Source organism: Ranitomeya variabilis, chromosome 8 (genome assembly GCF_051348905.1).
Source record: "Ranitomeya variabilis isolate aRanVar5 chromosome 8, aRanVar5.hap1, whole genome shotgun sequence".
NCBI classification, from domain to species: Eukaryota; Metazoa; Chordata; class Amphibia; order Anura; family Dendrobatidae; genus Ranitomeya; species Ranitomeya variabilis.
The window spans coordinates 36,743,520-36,768,742 of NC_135239.1; the positions used below are offsets into that span (position 1 = coordinate 36,743,520).

Consider the following 25,223-nt stretch of genomic DNA (forward strand, 5'->3'; position numbering starts at 1 on the left):
CTGCAGTTCAAACCGAGCATCAGTATGGGGAAGAAAGGTGATTTGAGTGCCTTTGAACGTGGCATGGTTGTTGGTGCCAGAAGGGCTGGTCTGAGTATTTCAGAAACTGCTGATCTACTGGGATTTTCACGCACAACCATCTCTAGGGTTTACAGAGAATGGTCCGAAAAAGAAAAAAAATCCAGTGAGCGGCAGTTCTGTGGGCGGAAATGCCTTGTTGATGCCAGAGGTCAGAGGAGAATGGGCAGACTGGTTCGAGCTGATAGAAAGGCAACAGTGACTCAAATCGCCACCCGTTACAACCAAGGTAGGCCTAAGAGCATCTCTGAACGCACAGTGCGTCGAACTTTGAGGCAGATGGGCTACAGCAGCAGAAGACCACACCGGGTACCACTCCTTTCAGCTAAGAACAGGAAACTGAGGCTACAATTTGTACAAGCTCATCGAAATTGGACAGTAGAAGATTGGAAAAACGTTGCTTGGTCTGATGAGTCTCGATTTCTGCTGCGACATTCGGATGGTAGGGTCAGAATTTGGCGTAAACAACATGAAAGCATGGATCCATCCTGCCTTGTATGGAGCATCTTTGGGATGTGCAGCCGACAAATCTGCGGCAACTGTGTGATGCCATCATGTCAATATGGACCAAAATCTCTGAGGAATGCTTCCAGCACCTTGTTGAATCTATGCCACGAAGAATTGAGGGAGTTCTGAAGGCAAAAGGGGTCCAACCCGTTACTAGCATGGTGTACCTAATAAAGTGGCCGGTGAGTGTACATATTTCACAACAATGACAGCGACGGAGGTCTTCAGCAGTCATAGTAACCCATCGGTCCTCCGCGATCGCCGATGGGAGCTGGTGCGTGCGAGCACCAGCACTCGTTCTATTTAAATGCTGTTGTCTTCTGACAGCGAGTGAATAAAGAGGAGGTGCGTGTGATCGACTACTACTGCCCCATTTACATGGCGTTGTTCTGAGCTCCAGTTCTTGGGATCGGTGTAGGGCCTCCCTTTAAGGTTGATTGTTAGGGCACATAGCACCTCTAGATCTTGCCTAACCCCCAACTAAAACCACTTATAGGAGATGGCGTTCTTATATTTTGGGCCCTCTGTAATAGTGTTTTGTGTGTGTGTTTGTTTTTTTTACATTCTGGGTATTAATGAGCCCCCATCCTTTCTAAAAGGTGTGTAGTTAGACAGGATCACAGAACAGCCATTAGGATAGGTAGGTGGAGGAGACCCCTCGGCACTCCCCTTCAGATTGCCTCTGTTATTGAGTAACCAGGCCGAGCTGTGGCGTTATTTACACGGTCACTGGCCGATGGGATGTGGAAATCACAGCTAAGTAAACTTGTCATGTTACTGGTCTCATCATTATAAGGGCATGTTCACAGCCGGCTTTCTACTGCACTGCAAGAATCGTGTCCGAAATGCATCTTGTGCTCTGGTTTATCTGCACTTGTGTGTTAGTTTTTTCTAATATTATTAGGACTGGGATGTTGAAACATGGAGGAATGCTCTTATATCAAAATCCACTTGTTGGCAAACTTGTATGCACCAGTAGAAGAAATGCCACACTTGTTTTCCTTTTTTAGTTCATAGAATAAAGTAGTTCTATAAACCTCTGAACTAAATAGTAGGCATATGGAGTTATAATTACGGAACGTTGGGGGGGGGGGGGGGGCAGATTAATCAAAATAGGTGCAAAGGCTAAGAGGACTGAGCGACCAATCGGATTCAACGGTTCATTTTTAAGAAGCCCCTTCACAAATGAAAGCTGCAAACTGACTGGTTGCCCTCCACTGTCTCCTAAACACTCCATGCAGGGTATATATATTTTTTTTCTTTTACCATATTTTATGCTATATTAATATAACATATAGTATATTAGTGTGCTATACTAAAAATATTAACATTCCTGTGTATTTTAGAGATTGACATAAACTATATTATTGTTTGTGGAGCGATTTTCCTGGTGTTTTGCAAGATTATATAGCTAGATTGTGTGGAAACAAAAGAGTTAAAAATAATTCCCACCCAAAGTAAAGAGTAAAGCTCAGATTAAGATTTCAACTGGTTGGTCATGCACCTTTTCACCCCATGTCCCTGACCCCGGGGGAGTGGGACGTTCAGTACCTGGGCTGAGGGGACATTGGGTATTTTGTCTTCCACAACACAGACAATCACTGAAGAGCGGAAGAGAAAAAAAAACAGGTAAAAATTACTTTTTTTAAGGTGTTTTATATATATATATAAGGGATTAGGTTTCTTATTGGTTTCATGATTATTTATTGTTTTAAGGGTTAATGATCGATAACCCTCTATGGGGAATGTGATTGATCGAGGCTCCTCATTCTCAGGACCCTCACGATTAGTATTTGGTGCGTTTTTTTCCCACTGCATATTTTTGTGCATTTTTTTTTTTTTTTTTAACCGCTGCGGTCATTGACCTTTGGTGCTCTTTTTTTTTTTTCTTTTTTGTTGAACCACAGCATGCAAATTTTTCTTGCTGTAAATATCCATTTTATTTGTTGAATTTCTACATGTGGTCATTTCCTGATGAAAAATAACTCTGTTGAATAAACCACCGTGTTTTATTTAATCATACTTGGATTTACGTCTCCGTTCTATATAATATCCACCTTTTATTCTGGTAATTAAACTGATGCAGGCAATGCTGCTGCTATATCAAAAATGCACCAAATCCTCATCACACCCCTTCAGCACCAGACAGACATGTCCGTAATGTAGAAATTCCAACACTATGGGGAAAATCTAACAGTAGTAGAGGGTAACATAGTTGTCTGACATGGCTCAAATTGTGCACAGGGCTTTGAAATTCGTGCCATTCTATGGCTGCTGTCCACATTTACACCAATATATTGAGACTAAAAATGGAAATTGGCACCTGAAGCCTTACCAGCCGCCAAAGTCACGGCTCTATACATCATATAGGGTTTATAAAGACACAAAACCCGGACTTACGTTATTGACCCAAACATAGGTCATAGAATCACATAGTGATTGAAGTTTACTTTTGGTAGAAATAATGGGAGTTCAGGTTTTTATGCCTATTTTTTTTTATACCTGCCTAAGGACGCAGTCAGACGGTTGTATAAATTGGACCGAGATCGGAATGTAATGCACGGACTGGCAGGCGGCTCTCCAGAGCCGTGTGTGACGGCTGCATAGAAATACATAAAGCTGTCACCCACGGGTGAGGAGAACTGCCGGCCAGACTGTGCACTGCTCTCCGATAAGCTGCCAGCCAGTCTGTGCACTGCTCTCTGATGAGCTGCCGGCCAGTCCATGCACTGCTCTCCGATAAGCTGCCAGCCAGTCTGTGCACTGCTCTCTGATGAGCTGCCGGCCAGTCTGTGCACTGCTCTCCGATAAGCTGCCAGCCAGTCTGTGCACTGCTCTCTGATGAGCTGCCGGCCAGTCTGTGCACTGCTCTCCGATAAGCTGCCAGCCAGTCTGTGCACTGCTCTCTGATGAGCTGCCGGCCAGTCTGTGCACTGCTCTTCGGTGAGCTGCCGGCCAGTCTGTGCACTGCTTTCCGATGAGCTGCCGGCCAGTCTGTGCACTGCTCTTCGATGAGCTGCTGGCCAGTCTGTGCACTGCTTTCCGATGAGCTGCCGGCCAGTCTGTGCACTGCTCTTCGATGAGCTGCCGGCCAGTCTGTGCACTGCTTTCCGATCTGGTCCGATTTATACGACTGTTTCACTGCGCCCTTAGTTATATGATTGCTGCCACTTTGGCTGCGTAATGCAAATATCATTGCACTTTTTTTTTTTTTTTTTTAAAGACCATCACGAGGGAGTTCATATAGGCACTTGAGCTGTCACTGCAGCACTCACACAGGGTAATATGTCATAGGATGCTGATTTTTCTTCTTTAATTGTGAGGATAATCTCAAACACAGAGGAAATCCAGATAGAGATAGCAAGATAATAAATGTATTACATGGGCCTCGTACATATCACAAATGTCATTACTTGTATGCACAACATGGCAGTGTATTTATATCGGACATCTTCAGTATATGGAGAGTATAGAAAATAAGTAAATTTCCAAGGCAAATCTTTAAATCTAGCAACATTGGGACTTTCCTTCACCCAAAGAATAGAGTGGTATCTTAAGTATTTCTTGTCACAATGGAGAATTTCCAAGTCCAGTTGATCTGCCCGGATGTTTCAATGGTTTCAATTAATCAAAGCGAGTTTGCAAAAATTCTGGCGTAAAGGGCTTTGAAACATCACAACGTTTTTGCAACGTGAAATTGCACAAAAAAGTTTACTTTTGACCCTTTTCTCTGCAGTTTCTCCCACATGTGTCCAAAAGACTTCTATGTGCACTTAGAAACTGAGCTGAAACTCCAAGTTTGTTGAGGAGTTTTGAGATTTGGAGAGTTTTTCGTTCAGTTTCTGCTCCATAACACCTCAAAATTTCCTTCTGCACAGAGACTTCCAGTGTTTTTGCACTAAAAAAAAAATGCATGGAAAAAAAAAAACAACCAAAAAAACTCTGCAATAAATGTTCACCATAATAACTCAATAGTCAGAGTAAACTGCAATTGCGTATTTTGAAGCCAAAACCTGAATTAAAAAAAAACACGGCAAAGAAAAAATTCTTAGCTTCTTAACTTGCATTGAGGAGTTTTATCTGCAAAACAGATCAAAGTGCAAGATGTCTCCATTTTTAAAAAAAAATTTTTGTGATTGTCAAAAAAAAAAAAAAAAAAAAGGAAATGTGATGAAGCATGGTCATTGTAATGGGTCAGTGGTCTATCTGTAAAAATAAAAGATAGCACTCGTAACAATTAAAATATGAAATTGGCCTAAGAAACTTCAGCTTGTTTGTATCTCTGGAGTTGGGATTGTTTGGTTGCTCATTGCATGAACAAATATAGGACATCATGTTTATTGGACTTTAGTCTTGTCAGGTCCATAAAAAAAACGGTCCTACCTGTATCTATAATTACCGAGGTCACTTCAGTCCTTTGTACAGGGTATCCCTAATGTCTGGACATACAGGAATTAACTATAATTTAAATTAATTTAATTATAATAGAATTTAGCAAAACGCATCAACCTTTGCATTGCTAATGATAGACATCATATTGAAGAAGCTACAGTAATATTCCAATTGAATTAAATTTTAATGTAATTTCTTGAAAGTACGCTACACTCAAAAAGTTAGGGATATTTGGCTTTCGGGCGAAATTTATGGAAAACGTGAAAAGTTGACGCTACAGTGATATTTTATCATGAAAGTCATTAATTTAAGTAGAAGCATTTAATGATGATTTCCTCATTTCAAACAATTTATTGAAACAGAAGCCAACAACAGTGGTGGGTATACCCCACCAAAAAATCTCACACTTTCTCAATAACTTGTCATGTGGCCTTGAGCATCAATTACAGCTTGACGACGACATCTCCTGCTGTTCACAAGTGGAGTTATTCTCTGATGAGGCATGGCATCCTACTCTTCTTGAAGGACGGCCCTTAGGTCATTGAGGTTCTAGGGCACAGAGTTACGAGTCTCTACACTACGACTCAGCTGATCCCATAGGTTTTCCATGGGATTTAGGTCTGGATAAAGTGCATTCCACTCCATTTGAGGTACCCTAGTCAACAGCAGCCGTTCCTTAAAGATGCAACCTCGATGAGCTGGAGCATTGTTGTCCATGAAGATGAAATTGGCCTGTGTTGTACGTGCAAAGACACAATGACTGGATTAATTATGTTATTCAAGTAGTATTGGCTTGTTACTGTATCATTCAGAAAGTAACATAAAGATATTAAAGCCAGCATATTTAGAAAAGTCTTACAATATCACAGCACATTCTATAGATAAATATATGCTTTATATGGATAATGGGGACCAGCTGCCAATCAATATAGGAAAACAGAAAACAGAAACACAAGCAGCCATATGGTCCCATAAAATACATGCTTTATTAAGTACAAAAGATATAAAATCACCAAACAAGAACAGGTGGACAGAGGGGAAATCACAGTACGCACCAATGTTAATGACACAAAAAAAAAATCATTCAGAAAGTGTAGGACAGACACTAGACACACCTGCCCATACTGTAACGCCACCACCACAAAAGGCTCATCTGGGGACAACAGTGGCTGATGCATTGCACTCTCCTTGATGACTGCAACATCGTTGACTGCCATCATTTCTGTTCAGCGTGAATTGACTTTCTGTTGTGAATTCTGTTTTCGGGCTCCCTCCTGTGGTCATGAGTGGTACTGTGTGAGTTCTGTTCTTGGGCTCCCTCTTGTGGCCATTAGCGATACGGCTGGTTTGTAGGCGGCTCAGCTGTCTCGTTTCCTGCTATTCTGGTTCCTATTTAATTCACCTGGACCTTTACTGGTTGCCTGCTGTCGTTGTATTCAGTACTGGTTCTGATCTCTCTGGACTTCGCTTGTGACCTGTCTCCTCCTGGAGAAGCTAAGTCTTGCTAGTTCATGTTTGCTCATTATTTCCTTGAAAATGTTTCTCAGTATATGATGAGTTTAGTCCAGCTTGCTTATATGTGATTTTCTTGCTTGCTGGAAGTTCTGGGGTGCAGAGTTGCGCCCCTCACATCGTGAGTCGGTGTGGGGGTTCTTGTAATCTCTGCGTGGATTATTTTTCATAGCATTTTAATACTGACCGCACAGATTCCTTGCTATCTTCTGACTATTTAGAGTTAGCAGGCCTCATTTGCTAAATCTGTTTTCATTTCTACGTTTGTGGTTTCCCCTTAACTCACCGTTATTATTTGTGGGGGGCTGTCTAAACTTTGGGGTATTTTCTCTGAGGCAAGTGAGGCTTTGTTTTCTCTCTAGGGGTAGCTAGTTTCTCAGGCTGTGAAGAGGCGTCTAGGATTTTAGGAAACGCTCCACGGCTGCCTATAGTGTGTGTTGATAGGATCAGGGTTGCGGTCAGTACAGCTCCCACATCCCCAGAGCTTGTCTTTTTACTTAGCAGGTCAGTTTTAGTGATCCTTGCCATCAGGATCATAACAGTACAGCAGGCCATTAAAGTGTTAATGCATCGCAGAAGAGGGATAAGAGAAATCCTGAGTTCATTTTTTTTTTCTCTGCAGTGTGTTTTGCTTCTCTCCTCCCCTTAATCTCTGGGTGGTTCAGAATTCAGCTGCAGATATGGACATTCAGAGTCTGTTCTTTAGTGTGGATCATCTCTCTGCAAGGGTACAAAGCATTCAGGACTATGTAATTCACAGTCCTATGTCCGAGCCTAAAATACCGATTCCTGAGTTATTCTCTGGAGATCGATCTAGGTTTTTGAACTTTAAAAATAATTGCAAGTTATTTCTTTCTCTGGGACCTCGTTCCTCTGGTGACCCTGTTCAGCAAGTTAAAATTATTATTTCTTTGTTACGTGGTGACCCTCAAGACTGGGCATTCTCTCTGGCGCCAGGAGATCCTGCATTGCTAAATGTGGATGCGTTTTTTCTGGCGCTCGGATTGCTCTATGAGGAACCAAATCTGGTAGACCAAGCAGAAAAGGTTTTGCTGTCTCTTTCTCAGGGTCAGGATGAAGCAGAGGTTTACTGTCAGAAGTTTAGAAAATGGTCTGTGCTCACTCAATGGAATGAGTGTGCCCTGGCAGCGATTTTCAGAAAGGGTCTTTCTGAAGCCCTTAAGGATGTTATGGTGGGGTTCCCCACGCAGCGGGTCTGAATGAGTCAATGTCTTTGGCCATTCAGGTTGATCGGCGTTTGCGGGAGCGCAAACCTGTGCACCATCTGGCGGTATTTTCTGAACAGAAGCCTGTGTCTATGCAATGTGACAGGATTTTGACCAGAATTGAACGGCAAAATCACAGACGTCAGAATGGGTTGTGCTTTTACTGTGGTGATTCTGCTCATGTTATCTCAGATTGTTCTAAGCGCACAAAAAACTTCGCTAAGTCTGTCACCATTGGTACTGTACAACCTAAATTCATTTTGTCTGTTACTTTGATTTGTTCTCTGTCATCCTACTCAGTTATGGCTTTTGTGGATTCAGGTGCTGCCCTGAATTTGATGGATTTGTCTTTTGCCAGGCGCTGTGGTTTTATCTTGGAGCCTTTGCAATTCCCTATTCCTCTAAAGGGAATTGATGCTACTCCATTGGCCAAGAATAAACCTCAGTACTGGACTCAAGTGACCATGTGCATGACTCCTGCACATCAGGAGGTGATTCGCTTTCTTGTGTTGCATAATTTGCATGACGTTGTCGTGTTGGGTCTGCCATGGCTGCAGGCTCATAATCCAGTCCTGGATTGGAAAGCAATGTCTGTGTCAAGTTGGGGTTGCCAGGGGATTCATGGCGATGCTCCTTTGGTGTCTATTGCTTCTTCTACTCCTTCTGAAGTCCCTGAATTTTTGTCGGACTACCAGGATGTATTTGATGAGCCCAAATCCAGTGCCCTACCTCGTCATAGGGATTGTGATTGCGCTATAAATTTGATTCCTGGTAGTAAGTTCCCTAAGGGACGACTTTTTAATTTATCTGTACCAGAACACGCCGCTATGCGGAGTTATATAAATGAGTCTTTGGAGAAGGGGCATATTCGCCCGTCCTCATCCCCTTTGGGTGCGGGGTTCTTTTTTGTGGCCAAGAAGGATGGTTCTCTGAGACCCTGTATAGATTATCGCCTTCTAAATAACATCACGGTCAAATTTCAGTATCCTTTGCCTCTGTTGTCCGATTTGTTTGCTCGGATTAGGGGTGCCAGTTGGTTCACCAAGATAGATCTTCGTGGAGCGTATAATCTTGTGCGTATAAAGCAGGGCGATGAATGGAAAACAGCATTTAATACGCCCGAAGGCCATTTTGAGTACTTGGTGATGCCTTTTGGGCTTTCTAATGCCCCTTCTGTGTTCCAGTCCTTCATGCACGACATCTTCCGAGAGTATCTGGATAGATTTATGATTGTGTACCTGGATGATATTTTGGTCTTTTCTGATGACTGGGAATCTCATGTGAAGCAGGTCAGGATGGTATTTCAGGTCCTGCGAGCCAATGCCTTGTTTGTGAAGGGCTCTAAATGTCTCTTTGGAGTCCAGAAGGTTTCCTTTTTGGGCTTTATTTTTTCTCCTTCTACTATTGAGATGGTTCCAGTCAAGGTCCAGGCTATTCATGACTGGACTCAACCTACATCGGTGAAGAGTCTTCAGAAGTTCTTGGGTTTTGCTAATTTTTACCGTCGCTTCATCACTAATTTTTCCAGTGTGGTTAAGCCTTTGACGGATTTGACCAAGAAGGGTTCTGATGTGACGAATTGGTCTCCTGCGGCCGTGGAGGCCTTTCAGGAGCTGAAACGTCGTTTTTCTTCGGCTCCTGTTTTGCGTCAGCCGGATGTCTCTCTTCCCTTCCAGGTCGAGGTTGATGCTTCTGAGATTGGAGCAGGGGCTGTCTTGTCGCAGAGAAGCTCTGATGGCTCTGTGATGAGACCATGTGCTTTCTTTTCAAGAAAGTTTTCGCCTGCCGAGCGGAATTATGATGTTGGTAATCGGGAGTTGTTGGCAATGAAGTGGGCATTTGAGGAGTGGCGACATTGGCTTGAGGGAGCCAAACATCGTGTGGTGGTCTTGACTGATCACAAGAATTTGACTTATCTCGAGTCTGCCAAGCGGCTAAATCCTAGACAGGCTCGTTGGTCGCTGTTTTTCTCCCGTTTCGATTTCGTGGTTTCATATCTTCCGGGTTCGAAGAACGTGAAGGCTGATGCCCTTTCTAGGAGTTTTGTGCCTGACTCTCCGGGAGTTTCGGAACTGGCTGGTATCCTCAGAGAGGGGGTGATTTTGTCTGCCATCTCCCCTGATTTGCGACGGGTGCTGCAGGAATTTCAGGCCAATAGACCTGACCGTTGTCCACCGGAGAGACTGTTTGTCCCGGATAAATGGACCAGTAGAGTAATTTCCGAGGTTCATTCTTCGGTGTTGGCGGGTCATCCTGGGATTTTTGGTACCAGGAATTTGGTGGCTAGGTCCTTTTGGTGGCCGCCTTTGTCGTGGGATGTGCGTTCCTTTGTGCAGTCCTGTGGGATTTGTGCTCGGGCCAAGCCTTACTGTTCTCGTGCCAGTGGATTGCTTTTGCCCTTGCCTGTCCTGAAGAGGCCCTGGACGCATATTTCCATGGATTTTATTTCGGATCTTCCAGTCTCTCAGAGAATGTCTGTCATCTGGGTAGTTTGTGATCGTTTTTCTAAAATGGTCCATTTGGTGCCCTTGCCTAAGCTGCCTTCCTCCTCCGATTTGGTTCCACTGTTTTTTCAGAATGTGGTTAGTTTGCATGGTATTCCGGAGAACATTGTGTCTGACAGAGGATCCCAGTTTGTGTCCAGATTTTGGCGGTCCTTTTGTGGTAAGATGGGCATTGAATTATCTTTTTCGTCGGCCTTCCATCCTCAGACGAATGGCCAAACCGAACAAACTAATCAGACCTTGGAAACTTATCTGAGATGTTTTGTTTCTGCTGATCAGGATGATTGGGTGACTTTTTTGCCTTTGGCTGAGTTCGCCCTCAATAATCGGGCTAGTTCTGCTACTTTGGTTTCGCCTTTTTTTTGCAATTCTGGTTTTCATCCTCGTTTTTCCTCAGGTCAGGTTGAGCCTTCTGACTGTCCTGGGGTGGATTCTGTGGTAGATAGGTTGCAGCAGATTTGGAACCACGTGGTGGACAATTTGACGCTGTCACAAGAGAAGGCTCAGCGCTTTGCCAACCGCCGTCGCTGTGTGGGTCCCTGACTTCGTGTGGGGGATTTGGTATGGTTGTCTTCTCGTTATGTTCCTATGAAGGTTTCCTCTCCTAAGTTCAAGCCTCGGTTTATTGGTCCTTATAAGATTCTCGAAATCCTCAACCCTGTGTCATTTCGTTTGGACCTCCCAGCATCGTTTGCCATTCATAATGTGTTCCATAGGTCTTTGTTGCGGAGGTATGTGGTGCCAATGGTTCCTTCTGTTTATCCTCCTGCTCCGGTCTTGGTCGAGGGAGAATTGGAGTATGTGGTGGAGAAGATCTTGGATTCTCGTGTTTCAAGACGGAAGCTTCAGTACTTAGTCAAATGGAAGGGCTATGGTCAGGAGGATAATTCTTGGGTTGTCGCCTCTGATGTCCATGCGGCCGATTTGGTTTGTGCCTTTCATTTGGCTCGTCCTGATCGGCCTGGGGGCTCTGGTGGGGGTTCGGTGACCCCTCCTCAAGGGGGGGGGGTACTGTTGTGAATTCCATTCTCGGGCTCCCTCCTGTGGTCATGAGTGGTACTGTGTGAGTTCTGTTCTTAGGCTCCCTCTTGTGGCCTTTAGCGATACGGCTGGTTTGTAGGTGGCTCAGCTGTCTCGTTTCCTGCTATTCTGGTTCCTATTTAATTCACCTGGACCTTTACTGGTTGCCTGCTGTCGTTGTATTCAGTACTGGTTCTGATCTCTCTGGACTTCGCTTGTGACCTGTCTCCTCCTGGAGAAGCTAAGTCTTGCTAGTTCATGTTTGCTCATTATTTCCTTGAAAATGTTTCTCAGTATATGATGAGTTTAGTCCAGCTTGCTTATATGTGATTTTCTTGCTTGCTGGAAGTTCTGGGGTGCAGAGTTGCGCCCCTCACATCGTGAGTCGGTGTGGGGGTTCTTGTAATCTCTGCGTGGATTATTTTTCATAGCATTTTAATACTGACCGCACAGATTCCTTGCTATCTTCTGACTATTTAGAGTTAGCAGGCCTCATTTGCTAAATCTGTTTTCATTTCTACGTTTGTGGTTTCCCCTTAACCAGGGCCGGCGTTAGGGCCAGGCAGACTAGGCAGCTGCCTGGGGCCCCAGTCCCTTGGGGGCCCCCAGCATCTACAGCAGAAGCTTCACTGATAATAGCATTATCAGTGAAGCTTCCGAGTAGAGACTGATTAAGGACCTGTAGTGACATCACGATCAGGTGACCTGCCATGTGACCGTGATGTCACCACAGGCCATGTACTCTGGAAATGTTTGTAGCAGTAAAATAGGAGCCTGCAGTGAAGCACAGGAGCAGCGGCCACTGAACCTCCCCATCAGCGTGATAGAAGTGCTCATTGGCCAGTGCCCTGTCCTGCTGAACGGAGCCTCTGAGGGGAAGGGAGAGAGACCCAGCAGATAAGTAAAGAGCACCGTCCCACTGTGTGTGCTGCTCCTGGTGATGATGGCTCCTGTCCTGCTGTCAGCAACTCCTGCTCTTGTCGGCAGTCCCAGCAGAGGAGAGGGCAGAAAGGTGTCTGCTGGGAGCAGGAGGAGCTGCATCTGATAGTGTGCATCATCTCATTCCCTCCAGCATAAAGGTGTGTGTGTGTGTGTGGTGTGTATAGCGTGTGTCATGTGTAGTGTGTGCTTATGTGAATCACATGTATCAAATGAGCATTTGTTGTGCTGCATGTGTGTGCCGTGTATGTGTGTGTATAAGTGTGTCTTTGCTTGCCGTGTGTGTGTGTGTATATATAAGTGTGCATGTATGTGTGTGTATAAATGCGTGCATGTATGTGTGTGTATAAATGCGTGCCATATATGTGTTTAAGTGCGTGCCATGTACGTATGTGTGTATATAAGTGCGTGCCATGTGTGTGTTTGTGTGTGTGTATGTATATATATATATATATATATATATATATATATATATATATATATATATATATATATATATAAAATGTGTGTGCTATGTATGTGTCTGTGTATAAGTGCATGCCATATGTGTGTGTGTGTGTATGTATATAAGTGTGTGCCGTGTACATGTATGTGTGTATAAGCATGTGTCGTGTGTGTATATATATATATATATAATTTTTTGCATTATTCTATATAAACATACAGCGATAGTGTGTGTGTTCCATGCACATTTTAAAATATTGGTTGAACAGACTAGAGTGTGTGTGTATGTGTGTGTATACACAGCCCTGCTGCTTATAACATTATACTATATGGGGACAGATTGATCTACTAGTGTTCTGTCCCCATCATTCATCCTCAGACGGTGTAAAGAGGCCGAGAAACAAGAGCCAAACGACTTCAATGTTGTCAATCGCACGCATCAAACGGTCTGAACTCAATGCATGTAAATGCAACCAAAATGTGTGAGCGTCATGGTGCAATATGTATGTGAGCATTGGGGGCCTCATTTTAAACTTTTGCCTAGGGCCCCACTTTGTCTAAAACCGGCCCTGCCCTTAACTCACCGTTATTATTTGTGGGGGGCTGTCTAAACTTTGGGGTATTTTCTCTGAGGCAAGTGAGGCTTTGTTTTCTCTCTAGGGGTAGCTAGTTTCTCAGGCTGTGAAGAGGCGTCTAGGATTTTAGGAAACGCTCCACGGCTGCCTATAGTGTGTGTTGATAGGATCAGGGTTGCGGTCAGTACAGCTCCCACATCCCCAGAGCTTGTCCTTTTACTTAGCAGGTCAGTTTTAGTGATCCTTGCCATTAGGATAATAACACTTTCATCAGTTAATAGCACTGAGGCCCACTGGTTCCTTTCCCAGTGTAGATGTTCCCAGACGATGACGCCTGTGCCGGGTAGCGTGTCAGGTACCCTTGCAGGTCATCTAGCATACAGACCACACTGATGTAAATAGGTTTTGAACGGTCTAATGTGACACTTGGGTGCCTCTCACCTCCCTTAAATTTACCTGGAGTTGTGTGGCATTCATCATCCGGTTCCAAAGGGCATTGTTCACAATTAAGCGGTCATCAGTGTGGGATGTGGCCAAAGAACGTCCACTTCTCTGCCGTTCTGTATCTCTTCCAGACTCTGTATCTCTGTTGCAACCTGCTGATGACTCTGACACTCTAAGCTCAGTGGCCACTGAGCCGTCTTGAGAACATCCTGCTTGAAGCCTCGTAATGGCGAGGTTATGTTGATCAATTGTTAGATGTCATCTTGGTCTCTTGATGTCCATATGTGAACACCATGATGTGGAGGACTGAATAATACCAATTCTAATTGAACCCCAAAATGTATAGGCCTATTCATGGATCAAACACCTGTTCTGAATTTTGCCATTAAAGCGAACCTGTCACCAGGTTTGGCCTATATGGGATACAGTCACCAACTTTCAGGCCTGATATATAGCATTCTGTAAAGCTGTATAAATGCCCCCAACCAGACCTGCAAGAAAAGAAAAATACCTTTTATCATACTCCCCTGCGGGGTGGTCTGGTCTGAGGAGTGTGGCTGGACTTGGTTCGGCTTCTCCCTTCGTCTTGTAATGCCTTCCTTCTGGCTTTGTGTGGATGACTTATCCCTATGTGATCCACACAGTCTCCCCGGCATCGCGCTCCTGCGCAGGCGTACTTCTCTGCTCTGACTAGGACAGAGCAAAGTACTGTAGTGCGCATGCGCCGGGGCTCTTTGACCTTTCCTGGTGACTGTGCAGTGTGCACTGCAGTACTTTGGATTTCGGGCAAAATTTCAGGGCAGAGCAAATATCTCTAATAGTGATGAGCGAGTATACTCATTGCTCGGGTTTTCCTGAGCACGCTCGGGTGATCGAGTATTTGTTAGTGTTCAGAGATTAAGTTTTCATCGCCGCAGTTGAATGATTTACAGCTACTAGCCAGGCTGAGTACATGTGAGGGTTGCCTGGTTGCTAGGGAATCCCCACATGTAATCAAGCTGGCTAATAGCTGTAAATCATTCAGCTGAGGCGATGAAAACCTAATCTCCGAACACTAACAAATACTCGGAGATCACCCGAGCAACCAGTACACTTGCTCATCACTAATCTCTAACTTTTCGGGAGTAGTGTATATATTTTTGCCTATGTGTCCAGACTTTAGGGACACCTTGTATAATGGATATTACGGTGTAGAAAGTGCTGGAAGAAAAAGAATTGTCCAGTTGGATATAAAACTAAATATCTAACCTATATCTAGCCTATTACCACGGACATTTAGGGCATCAAGTACCATCATTTTAGATTAGATCTCGAGGGATTCCTCCCTTGTTCATTGATCAGATATCACATTTTAAAAAGAATGGAAGCTTATTCAATGTGGGATGAGGCAAAGCCAAAAAATGGTGACTTGGGTGGCCCTCTCGGTATCTGTATAAGGAAGTACAGTAGTCAGAGGGTGTGAAATAAGAAAAACAATATAAAGCATAAATATGCCAATAAAACAGAATTATAAGAGGCCCCCCTTAGGAGAAGTTAGGATTGGGATACAGGTATAGGTGCCAGGGAGGAAAGAAAATGTATTTGTTGGCAAGGCAGGACAAATTGATGGGAATAGGTAGTATGGCATATCTGGGAAGGACAAAGTTAAATTCTGGTTCTGCAGGTCTGTTTTGGTGCTGTGCAAAGCAATAAAAACTGCACGTGGTTGGACCAAAGGTGCATTGTCTGTGTGAACGCTGCCGAATGCCTACAGGAAAGCGGGAACCCCCTACAATTGGTGGATGCAATGTGGGTGTGAAGAGAGAACAGGTGATTGCAGTATAAGGATTCAATGTTCTGGATAAAGGAGGCTACAACGTTGGGGTCGCGGTCTGGAAGCATGGAGGAGCTCTCTGGCCAGAAGGTGACATTGCCTCGGAGTTATGGCATCACTGGTCCAGCTCGGTGGAGTGCTGGGAGCCATTTCTAAGTATAGTTGTGTGGAGGAGAAACAGGGTCCACAATGCCGGGGTCCAGTGGACTGCAGTATTGGCTGGCGCAGGCCTACTCGGCCTACCCAGTTTGCAGTGCTTTTCCTCATCCTGGCGGGGACATAAGGTGTTCCAGGTGACTGTGGAACGGCGTACAAGTGATAAAACTTCTGGACTCCGAAAGATTAATGACCCTGGAAAGGGCCACACTTCCGTATGTGTTAGTCCCTGGGGTGGAGGTAATGTGTATTAATAGCAATGCCAATAACTATCTCATAGCCCAGGTCAACATACGCACACACTGTGGTCCTGTGTCTCACCAGGTGGAAGTGTTCAAGGACTTGTTGCATGCTATGGTATTTGTGGGCTGAAATGGTAGCACCCAATAGTCTGGTATGCTGCCAGGAGTCGCCTGTAGTGACGAGGCCACATGACGTCTGGTGATGTACACATGATGTGAAGGGTGACTTTCCGCGCTGTACTGGATATAGAGGAGGATGTAGCGTACTGAGCTCATGCCAGCGTCAGTGCGTGTGCGCAGTGAGTTTGCAGTATTATGATGTGACAGCATTTTTAGGCTGTGTGTCTGCAGAGCAGTTTGGTACTTGTGCAATTGTTTCGGTTGTTTTTAGTACTGGACAGACTGCATGTTGCAGGTAGCAAAGCATTGCATGTAATCTGGAAGTAGCAGAGCATTTTGTGTAGGTAGCAGAGCATTTTGTGTAGGTAGCAGAGTTATGTGTGTTAGCTGTAGATAGCAGAGCCGTGTGTGAATGGTGTTCCCCAGAAGCTGGGAGAAAATATTCAGTTTTGGTAGAGTGACCCACATGTTGGCACTTTTGGTTGGCAGATTGGGACCAGCCCTCTGTTTTGGGCAAAGGGGGGTGATATGTACCATAGCTGGGAAGGACAGTTTTAAATTTCAGCTCTGCAAGTCGTGATTAGGGATGCATCTGTAGTGTTTCCTGCTAAGAATCAGGAAGTGGATTCTGTGTATGACAGTCTCCAGAGGTGCGCAAGTCTGCTGGGTGAAGCAGAGTCAAGTGTGCTACTGATGAGTGATCAGCCAAAATGTGAGCTGTATCTGAGCGAGACTTGCTATAGTCTCTCAATGAATGGAGTCTGCCCTAAGCTGTCTGTTTATGAGAGCTGCAGAGAACCGTGTGGAAGCTGCGGCCTATTCAGCGTGAACTGTGCACGGAGTTGAACACTACAGTTTGGCGCTGGGAGCTGCTGAAGGGGATACCACAACTGGTGGGATCGTGCCTCTTCTGTGTATGAAGTCTGCTTCGGGAGAAAGGACTGTAATGTTTGAGTGAGCCTGCACTGACATATGTGATTATGATTAAATGCACAGGCCACATGCAGAGAATCACAAGGATCAGTGGGTGCTATGGACAATGGCTGTTTTGTTTGACTGAGCTGGGGCTAGCTGAGCTGTGCATTTTGACCAAAACTGCATTGCTTGTGTGAACGCTACCTAATGCCTAACGCCTACGAGAGAGAATGAACCCCTACAGTGGCTACTGTATTGGGTTAGGCTGGTTATAAGGTGATTTTAGGCGAGGTGTAGAAACGCATTCACAGATAGAAGCAAATCTAACCTTTGGTTGTCAGTATTTTTTTTGGAATTGGTTAAGAACACAGTACTGAAAGTTGGTCGGAGATGACCAATGAATGCTTGGGCGGAGCATGGACAATGCGGTGGGCACTACTGGCTCCTTAATTGGTTCCACTTGGGCCCTAATGTCAAATAATGGGTTATGAATGTTGAAGGAAAAAAAATGCTGATGTCATGAATTAGGGACTGTGGTGGCGCTGCAGTGGCCAATTTCCTCCACCAAATAAAGCTGACATCGGGGGGCTCCAGCACCAAGAAAGGGATTCTCGAAAGTGTGCAACCAAGTCTTATATTGAGTGATGGACGCCCAAAAAAGGCTCCTGTGTAAGAACAGTATATGGGCCCTTTGCAGGCCACTAGTTTATAACAGAAGCTGATGGCTGCTTTGGAGATGGATATGGGCCCCCTTACCTTTTGGGCTCCTGTGCAGATGCACAGGTTGCACCATTGATATGTCTACCCCTGTATTGAAAATGTCAGGTCTCTAGTTTGGCCATGGCATTGTGCTATCGTGTATATCAGCATATAAAAGTTTTACAATTCTCAATCCAACTTAAGAGAACGTTTGAAGGCATCGGTCAGATAACAATTTATCCTAAATTTCCTACTTGGAAGTAACTGAAAATCTGGGAAATCTAAGGCATAAAAGTTCCATGAAAGACCTTTTTCCTATAACACTGCAGTTAGTAAATGTTTTATGGCCTGTCTTCTCACATTTATTGTAGGCATGCATCTCCTTCCAGCACTGCTCTTAAGTCTTTTGGGCTTGGTTTCTTCCCACGCCCAATATCCTGATATTTGCATTGCTAAACCCAAAGACATTCCTCTGAACCCTATGTGCATCTATCGTAAGGAAGTGGTAGAAGTGGAGGAACAACAGGAGAAGGAGGCCTCTCCTCCAGAGAAGATCCCTGAAAATACTAACCCTAGGGTCTGGGAACTCTCCAATGCAAATTCCAGGTTCGCTATGGACCTCTTCAAAATTGTAGCCGACTCCAAGACCAATGTCGAAAACCTTTTTATGTCGCCACTAAGCATCTCTCAGGCCTTCACCATGGCAAAGCTTGGGGCTTGTGATAACACTTTAAAGCAGCTTATGGAGGTGAGTGCAAAATAGTGCTGTAAGAATTTGTTTTTAAGTGTCTTTTCCATTTCCCATTTCTTTTATAGGGAATGTCTATGTGAAATTTTTTTTTTCTATTTTATTTTTTTATTCCATAGGGTGGCCATATTTAAGGTAGTAGTATGCTTCCTTTAGACGTATAGACAGTGAAACCGCACGTTACAGTGGCTGCAATTAATGGAAGTTTATGGTCAGAAAAGTGTCTCCGTAAAGACCTAGAAATGGCAGGGAATTGAATAGGCGATGAGCTGCAGGCCTTGGAAATGCTCACTATATAGTGTATTGTGCTGTGATGTTCTGCTCCGTATATTGCTTACATCCAGATGCTGATCTGTGGGGTGCAGTGTGTCATACCCTCATCCGTCTGATATTTATGACCTATCCTCAATATCAAAGTAGTGGACAACCCCTCTAATGTCATTTTTCAAGGAAACTCTAACTATCCAGTTGTCCTGCCTCAACAGTTGAATATATGTTACATTAAATTGGTTGTCCTACAGATATAACTTATTACATATCAACAGAATTACTGGTGGTCCCACCGATATGAGAACAGCGCTCGGCTAACTCCGTCCCTCCAATAATCTTTAAAAGGAGTGACACCCCTCATACTGCCCCATTCACACGCATGGTTGACATCAGACCCACAATCTTGTGATTGATGAGGGTCCCGGCGGTGGGATCCTCAGCAATCAGACACTTATCAAGTATTCTATTGATGCGCGATAAGTAGTGATTGTAGGTCAAACATATGACTAAAGTTAATCTACAGGTCCTTCTCAAAAAATTAGCATATAGTGTTAAATTTCATTATTTACCATAATGTAATGATTACAATTAAACTTTCATATATTATAGATTCATTATCCACCAACTGAAATTTGTCAGGTCTTTTATTGTTTTAATACTGATGATTTTGGCATACAACTCCTGATAACCCAAAAAACCTGTCTCAATAAATTAGCATATCAAGAAAAGGTTCTCTAAACGACCTATTACCCTAATCTTCTGAATCAACTAATTAACTCTAAACACATGCAAAAGATACCTGAGGCTTTTAAAAACTCCCTGCCTGGTTCATTACTCAAAACCCCCATCATGGGTAAGACTAGCGACCTGACAGATGTCAAGAAGGCCATCATTGACACCCTCAAGCAAGAGGGTAAGACCCAGAAAGAAATTTCTCAACAAATAGGCTGTTCCCAGAGTGCTGTATCAAGGCACCTCAATGGTAAGTCTGTTGGAAGGAAACAATGTGGAAGATTGTGGAGAAGGACCGATTCCAGACCTTGGGGAACCTGAGGAAGCAGTGGACTGAGTCTGGTGTGGAAACATCCAGAGCCACCGTGCACAGGCGTGTGCAGGAAATGGGCTACAGGTGCCGCATTCCCCAGGTAAAGCCACTTTTGAACCATAAACAGCGGCAGAAGCGCCTGACCTGGGCTACAGAGAAGCAGCACTGGACTGTTGCTAAGTGGTCCCAAGTACTTTTTTCTGATGAAAGCAAATTTTGCATGTCATTCGGAAATCAAGGTGCCAGAGTCTGGAGGAAGACTGGGGAGAAGGAAATGCCAAAATGCCTGAAGTCCAGTGTCAAGTACCCACAGTCAGTGATGGTGTGGGGTGCCATGTCAGCTGCTGGTGTTGGTCCACTGTGTTTCATCAAGGGCAGGGTCAATGCAGCTAGCTATCAGGAGATTTTGGAGCACTTCATGCTTCCATCGGCTGAAATGCTTTATGGAGATGAAGATTTCATTTTTCAGCACGACCTGGCACCTGCTCACAGTGCCAAAACCACTGGTAAATGGTTTACTGACCATGGTATTACTGTGCTCAATTGGCCAACTGCCAACTCTCCTGACCTGAACCCCATAGAGAATCTGTGGGATATTGTGAAGAGAAAGTTGAGAGACGCAAGACCCAACACTCTGGATGAGCTTAAGGCCGCTATTGAAGCATCCTGGGCCTCCATAACATCTCAGCAGTGTCACAGGCTGATTGCCTCCATGCCACGCCGCATTGAAGCAGTCATTTCTGCCAAAGGATTCCCGACCAAGTATTGAGTGCATAACTGAACATTATTATTTGATGGTTTTTTTGTTTGTTATTAAAAAACACTTTTATTTGATTGGACGGGTGAAATATGCTAATTTATTGAGACAGGTTTTTTGGGTTATCAGGAGTTGTATGCCAAAATCATCAGTATTAAAACAATAAAAGACCTGACAAATTTCAGTTGGTGGATAATGAATCTATAATATATGAAAGTTTAATTGTAATCATTACATTATGGTAAATAATGAAATTTAACACTATATGCTAATTTTTTGAGAAGGACCTGTATATATAATGAAGGCAAAGGATTCTTAAACTTTTCCCGTTGACCAGTGCTAAACTTCATGCCAAATTACACTACGTCCAAGCTGTGTTGAATTAGGTTTCCATGAACTTTCTAGAGGAAATTATTCTGAGGGACCATCCTCCATCTTTACAGAAAACTATAAGCACACAGGACATATTCTCAATCCAATTAATTGTGTATTTCTGGATCAAAGACTTAAAACTCAGTGGCAAATTAATGATTCCAAAGGCATCTCCACATGGGGTTGTCTTCTGCTTGACCTTTGGACTTATTATTCTTTCATGACTTAACACATTGGCCTAATGCAGGCTAAAGTGGCTGAAAACGATGGGTTCGGCCAACAGTCTAACGTGTAGGAGGCACCAGCCAACTGCTTATCTGGAACGAGGTGGATTGGGCATGTCCAATATTGGACTGCTAATTGTATTGCTCTCCTGGAGGTAAGCTACCGGCCGAACTGTCAGCCGGGATGGTTCGAGCGGAATGATCAGCCAAAGCATCATTCGGCCAACAGTATCTGTGTATGGTGGCCTTGAGCTTGTCGGAGGATCCTTGGGTGTTCTTGTAGGCCACTCAAATCCTTGCCGCCGGGGGACTACCTAAGTAGCAGAGAAGTGGTAAAATGCTGACCATACTCCTCACAATCTTGTATAATCCGATATTTACTTCCAGCTAAACCTCAGCTATCTTTATAGCCTTTAAATAATTAATTTACTTGTTCTAATAGGTTTTCCACTTTGACCAAGTTTCTGAAAAGGCCTCCGACCAAATCCATTTTTTTTTTGCAAAATTGAACTGTAGACTATACCGAAAAGCCAACAAGTCATCAGAACTGGTATCCACCAATCGTCTCTTTGGCGAAAAGTCTTTGACCTTTAATGAGACGTATCAAGAAATTAGTGAGGCCGTTTATGGAGCTAAATTATGGCCTCTGAACTTCAAGGTATGTGGAGTTACTATGCAAAATGAAAATGTATTTCTCATAGGCCCAGCATCATTGTCTCACTGTGTAAGTGATATGACTTCATCATATGACTTCAGCTCTGGAGTTTAATGTGATTTGATTAATATAGTAATATTCAATATTTATGTTCTTGTGTATTAGGAAAAAGCTGAAGCGTCTCGTGAAACCATCAATAATTGGGTGTCCAATAAGACCGAGAAGAAAATCACTGATGTGATCCCAGAAGGTGCCATCACAGAAGATACCATCCTTGTCTTGGTGAACGTCATCTATTTCAAGGTGCGAAGTTGCACAACATGTTCACACTGCTGAACCTGGAGAAACCTAATTCTCCAGGTCATTTCGATTAAGGAGATGCCAAACATGTGGGCTTGGTTTTTTTTTTTGCGTGGCAAACTGGTGTTTTTTTTATTAAGACCATTTTGGGGTACATACTTTGCTTTGATTGCTTCTTATTGCATCTGAAAGCCACAATTATGGCTTTCTAATTTTTTTTTTCTCTTTTCCTATCCGCTTAATTAATTTTATTTTTTGATAGATCAAACTTTTCTGGACACCAGTATACCTTTTTTTCATTATTGATAAAAGGGGAGAAGGTGGGTGATTTAAATCTTTCTTTATATATATATTTTTAAAAACTTTATTTTTCTATTTTGTTTTACTTTGTTAGTCCCTTTAGGGGACTTTAAACCTGCAATTGTTTGATACTATATACAATAATGACAAAGTATTGCTGTATATAGCCAAAATTAGAGGCTTTAATAACGCCTAGCCACAGGCTGGACATCGCAGAAGAAATCACACAACAATCACGGGGGCGTTCAGCTGGCCACCAGCGGTCAGTCGCTCATTGGCTCCCTGTGATCGTCTTGCAGGGGAGTTGATAGGAGCCTGAACTGTAGCCAGGGCCGGCGTTAGCGGCAAGCAGACAAGGCAGCTGCCTAGGGCCCCTGCTCTCCCAGGAGCGCCCGGCCAGTCGTCTGCTGCCAGCGCCGCCTCCCCCCACCAGCGCCGCCTCCGCCCGCTAGCGCCGCGCATTCAACTATACCGGTGTCTATGATGCCAGTACAGTTCAAAGCAATGATGGAGGAGAGAGCGTCAGCTGATGCTCCCTATCCCATCATTCTCCTCTGACACTGCGGGTGTGCGATGACATCACTTCATCACGTACCAGCTGTGTGACGGGCAGACTGCAGCCACTGAGACCGGAGCCGAGCCGGGAGCAGCGCGGGGCACGAAGAGATGTGAGGATTGTTTATTTTTTTTAATATATCAATGAGTGAGTACTGGATTGTGGGGCCATTCTGGAGGGGGGGGCTGTATTCTATGCGGGGCTACATTATATTCTATGGGGAGGTGGGCTGTATTATATTCTATGGGGGAGGGCTGTATTGGATTTTATAAGGGATGATTGCATCATACTCTTTAATGGGGCTACATTATTCTATGGGGAGGAGGGCTATATCTGTATATATAAGAGGCATCGTGATTACTCGCTAATCCCGCCCCCTGCACAGTAGCTCCGCCCCCACACATCACCACACATAATCCCACCCCCCACCTCATTACCGCACTCAATCCCGCGCCCCACCACATCACCGCACACAATCCTGCCCCCAACACATCACCGCACACAATCTCGCCCCCAACCCATCACCGCACACAATCCCGCCCCCACCTCATCACCGCACAATCCCGCCCCCCAACACATAACCGCACACAATCTCGCCCCCCAACCCATCACCACACACAATCCCGCCCACCCGCCCTCCCACCCCATCACCGCACACAATCCCGCCCTCCCACCCCATCACCGCACACAATCCCGCCCTCCCACCCCATCACCGCACACAATCCCGCCCTCCCACCCCATCACCGCACACAATCCCGCCCTCCCACCCCATCACCGCACACAATCCCGCCCTCCCACCCCATCACCGCACACAATCCCGCCCTCCCACCCCATCACCGCACACAATCCCGCCCTCCCACCCCATCACCGCACACAATCCCGCCCTCCCACCCCATCACAGCACACAATCCCGCCCTCCCACCCCATCACCGCACACAATCCCGCCCTCCCACCCCATCACCGCACACAATCCCGCCCTCCCACCCCATCACCGCACACAATCCCGCCCTCCCACCCCATCACCGCACACAATTTTATGATTTTACACTGTGAATAAAATGTATTTTTAGTATTATTCAGATTTGTAATGATTATTATTGTTATTAACTTCATTTTAAGTTAAATTACCACCTGCGTAAGCGCTATTGAATGTTGTCATTATTTACTTTAGTTTAATCACCAGCAGCGTTAATTAGATAGCAATGAGCGTGCCGAGCGTTAGCTGGCTGGAAACAGCTAGTTATATTCTATGGGGGCTACGTTATATTCTATGTATTAAATTTATTATATTCCATGAGGGGTGATTGCATCATACTCTGAGGGGACTGCACTATATTCTATGGGGGGGCTAGATTTTGTATGGGGGGCTTCATTATACTTTGAGGGGGCTACATTATATTCTATGGGGGCTGCATTATACTATATGAGGAGGGCTAGATTGTATTCTATGAAGGGGCTACATTATATTCTATGGGGGGCTGCATTATACTCTAAGAGGGCTACCATATACACTCCCTGACAGAAGTTATGTCGCTTATCCATGTTATGTAAATAAAAGCTTATAACCTGACGTTAAATTCATCCATTTGTTGTGTAAATTATTATTTTGAAAGCTGAAATCCTCCGAAATGTGGTTTAGGTTAAGAAAATAAATTGGCATCAATGCAGAAATATTGATCAGTTAATGGACACAGAATGGTCAGATTTTGGCAAGACAAAAGTTTTGTCGCCTGGTCATATAATGCACCCAATCCTAGTTTACATCCTCACCTGTGCTCAGTAAATGATCGGTTAATTAGTGTGTGTGTATAAAAAGAAACCCAGCACCCCAGACCTTCACTTGAACTGCAACTTGAGCTCTGACAACATGCCAAAAATCCACCCTGCGACCAAAGCCTGGATTATCAAGAGGTTGAAGACCAGATCCACTGCAGAGGTGGTTGGCACCTTTAATGTGTCTCGGCGTCAAGTACAAAGAATTAAAAAAAGATTTGAAGAGACTGGAGATGTGTTTGACAAGCCCAGGTCTGACAGACCCCACAAGACAACTGCTCAGGAGGAACGTTTATGGTTAGAAAATCCAAAGCAAACCCCTCTTCCACTGCAGCAGAGCTCCAACAGGCCTGGTCACCTCAAGTCCCTGTGTCAACTAGAAATGTTTGTAGGAATCTGTCTCGAAATGGCCTCCATGGTCGAATCAGTGCACAGAAGCCAGCACTAAACAAAAGGCAAATAAAAAACTGTGTGGGATTTGCAAAGTCCCACAGCCTGCTAAACAGATGGATGCTGGAAAAGTGGCAGAAGGTGGATTTCTCTGATGAATCTTCAGTAGAATTACACCACAGCAGCCGCAAATACTGCAGGAGAACTACTGGAGCCCATATGGATCCAAAATACACCCAGAAAACCG

At 44.4% G+C, this 25,223-nt stretch overlaps 1 protein-coding gene across 2 annotated transcripts in view; it reads left to right on the plus strand.

Annotated features, from left to right (window-relative positions):
* Window positions 1–1,370: 1,370 nt before the first annotated feature.
* Window positions 1,371–25,223, plus strand: part of SERPINC1 (serpin family C member 1) — a 29,545-nt gene continuing 5,692 nt past the window's right edge. Inside the window, exons 1-4 of one of the 2 annotated variants that reach the window (XM_077276271.1) lie at window positions 1,371–1,827; window positions 17,958–18,334; window positions 21,445–21,660; window positions 21,823–21,960. In XM_077276271.1, the coding sequence (XP_077132386.1) occupies window positions 1,821–1,827; window positions 17,958–18,334; window positions 21,445–21,660; window positions 21,823–21,960 (738 nt within the window). In that variant the 5' untranslated portion in view covers window positions 1,371–1,820. Of the gene's footprint in view, window positions 2,215–17,957; window positions 18,335–21,444; window positions 21,661–21,822; window positions 21,961–25,223 lie in introns of both variants that reach the window. The other variant, XM_077276272.1, reaches the window with a different exon arrangement.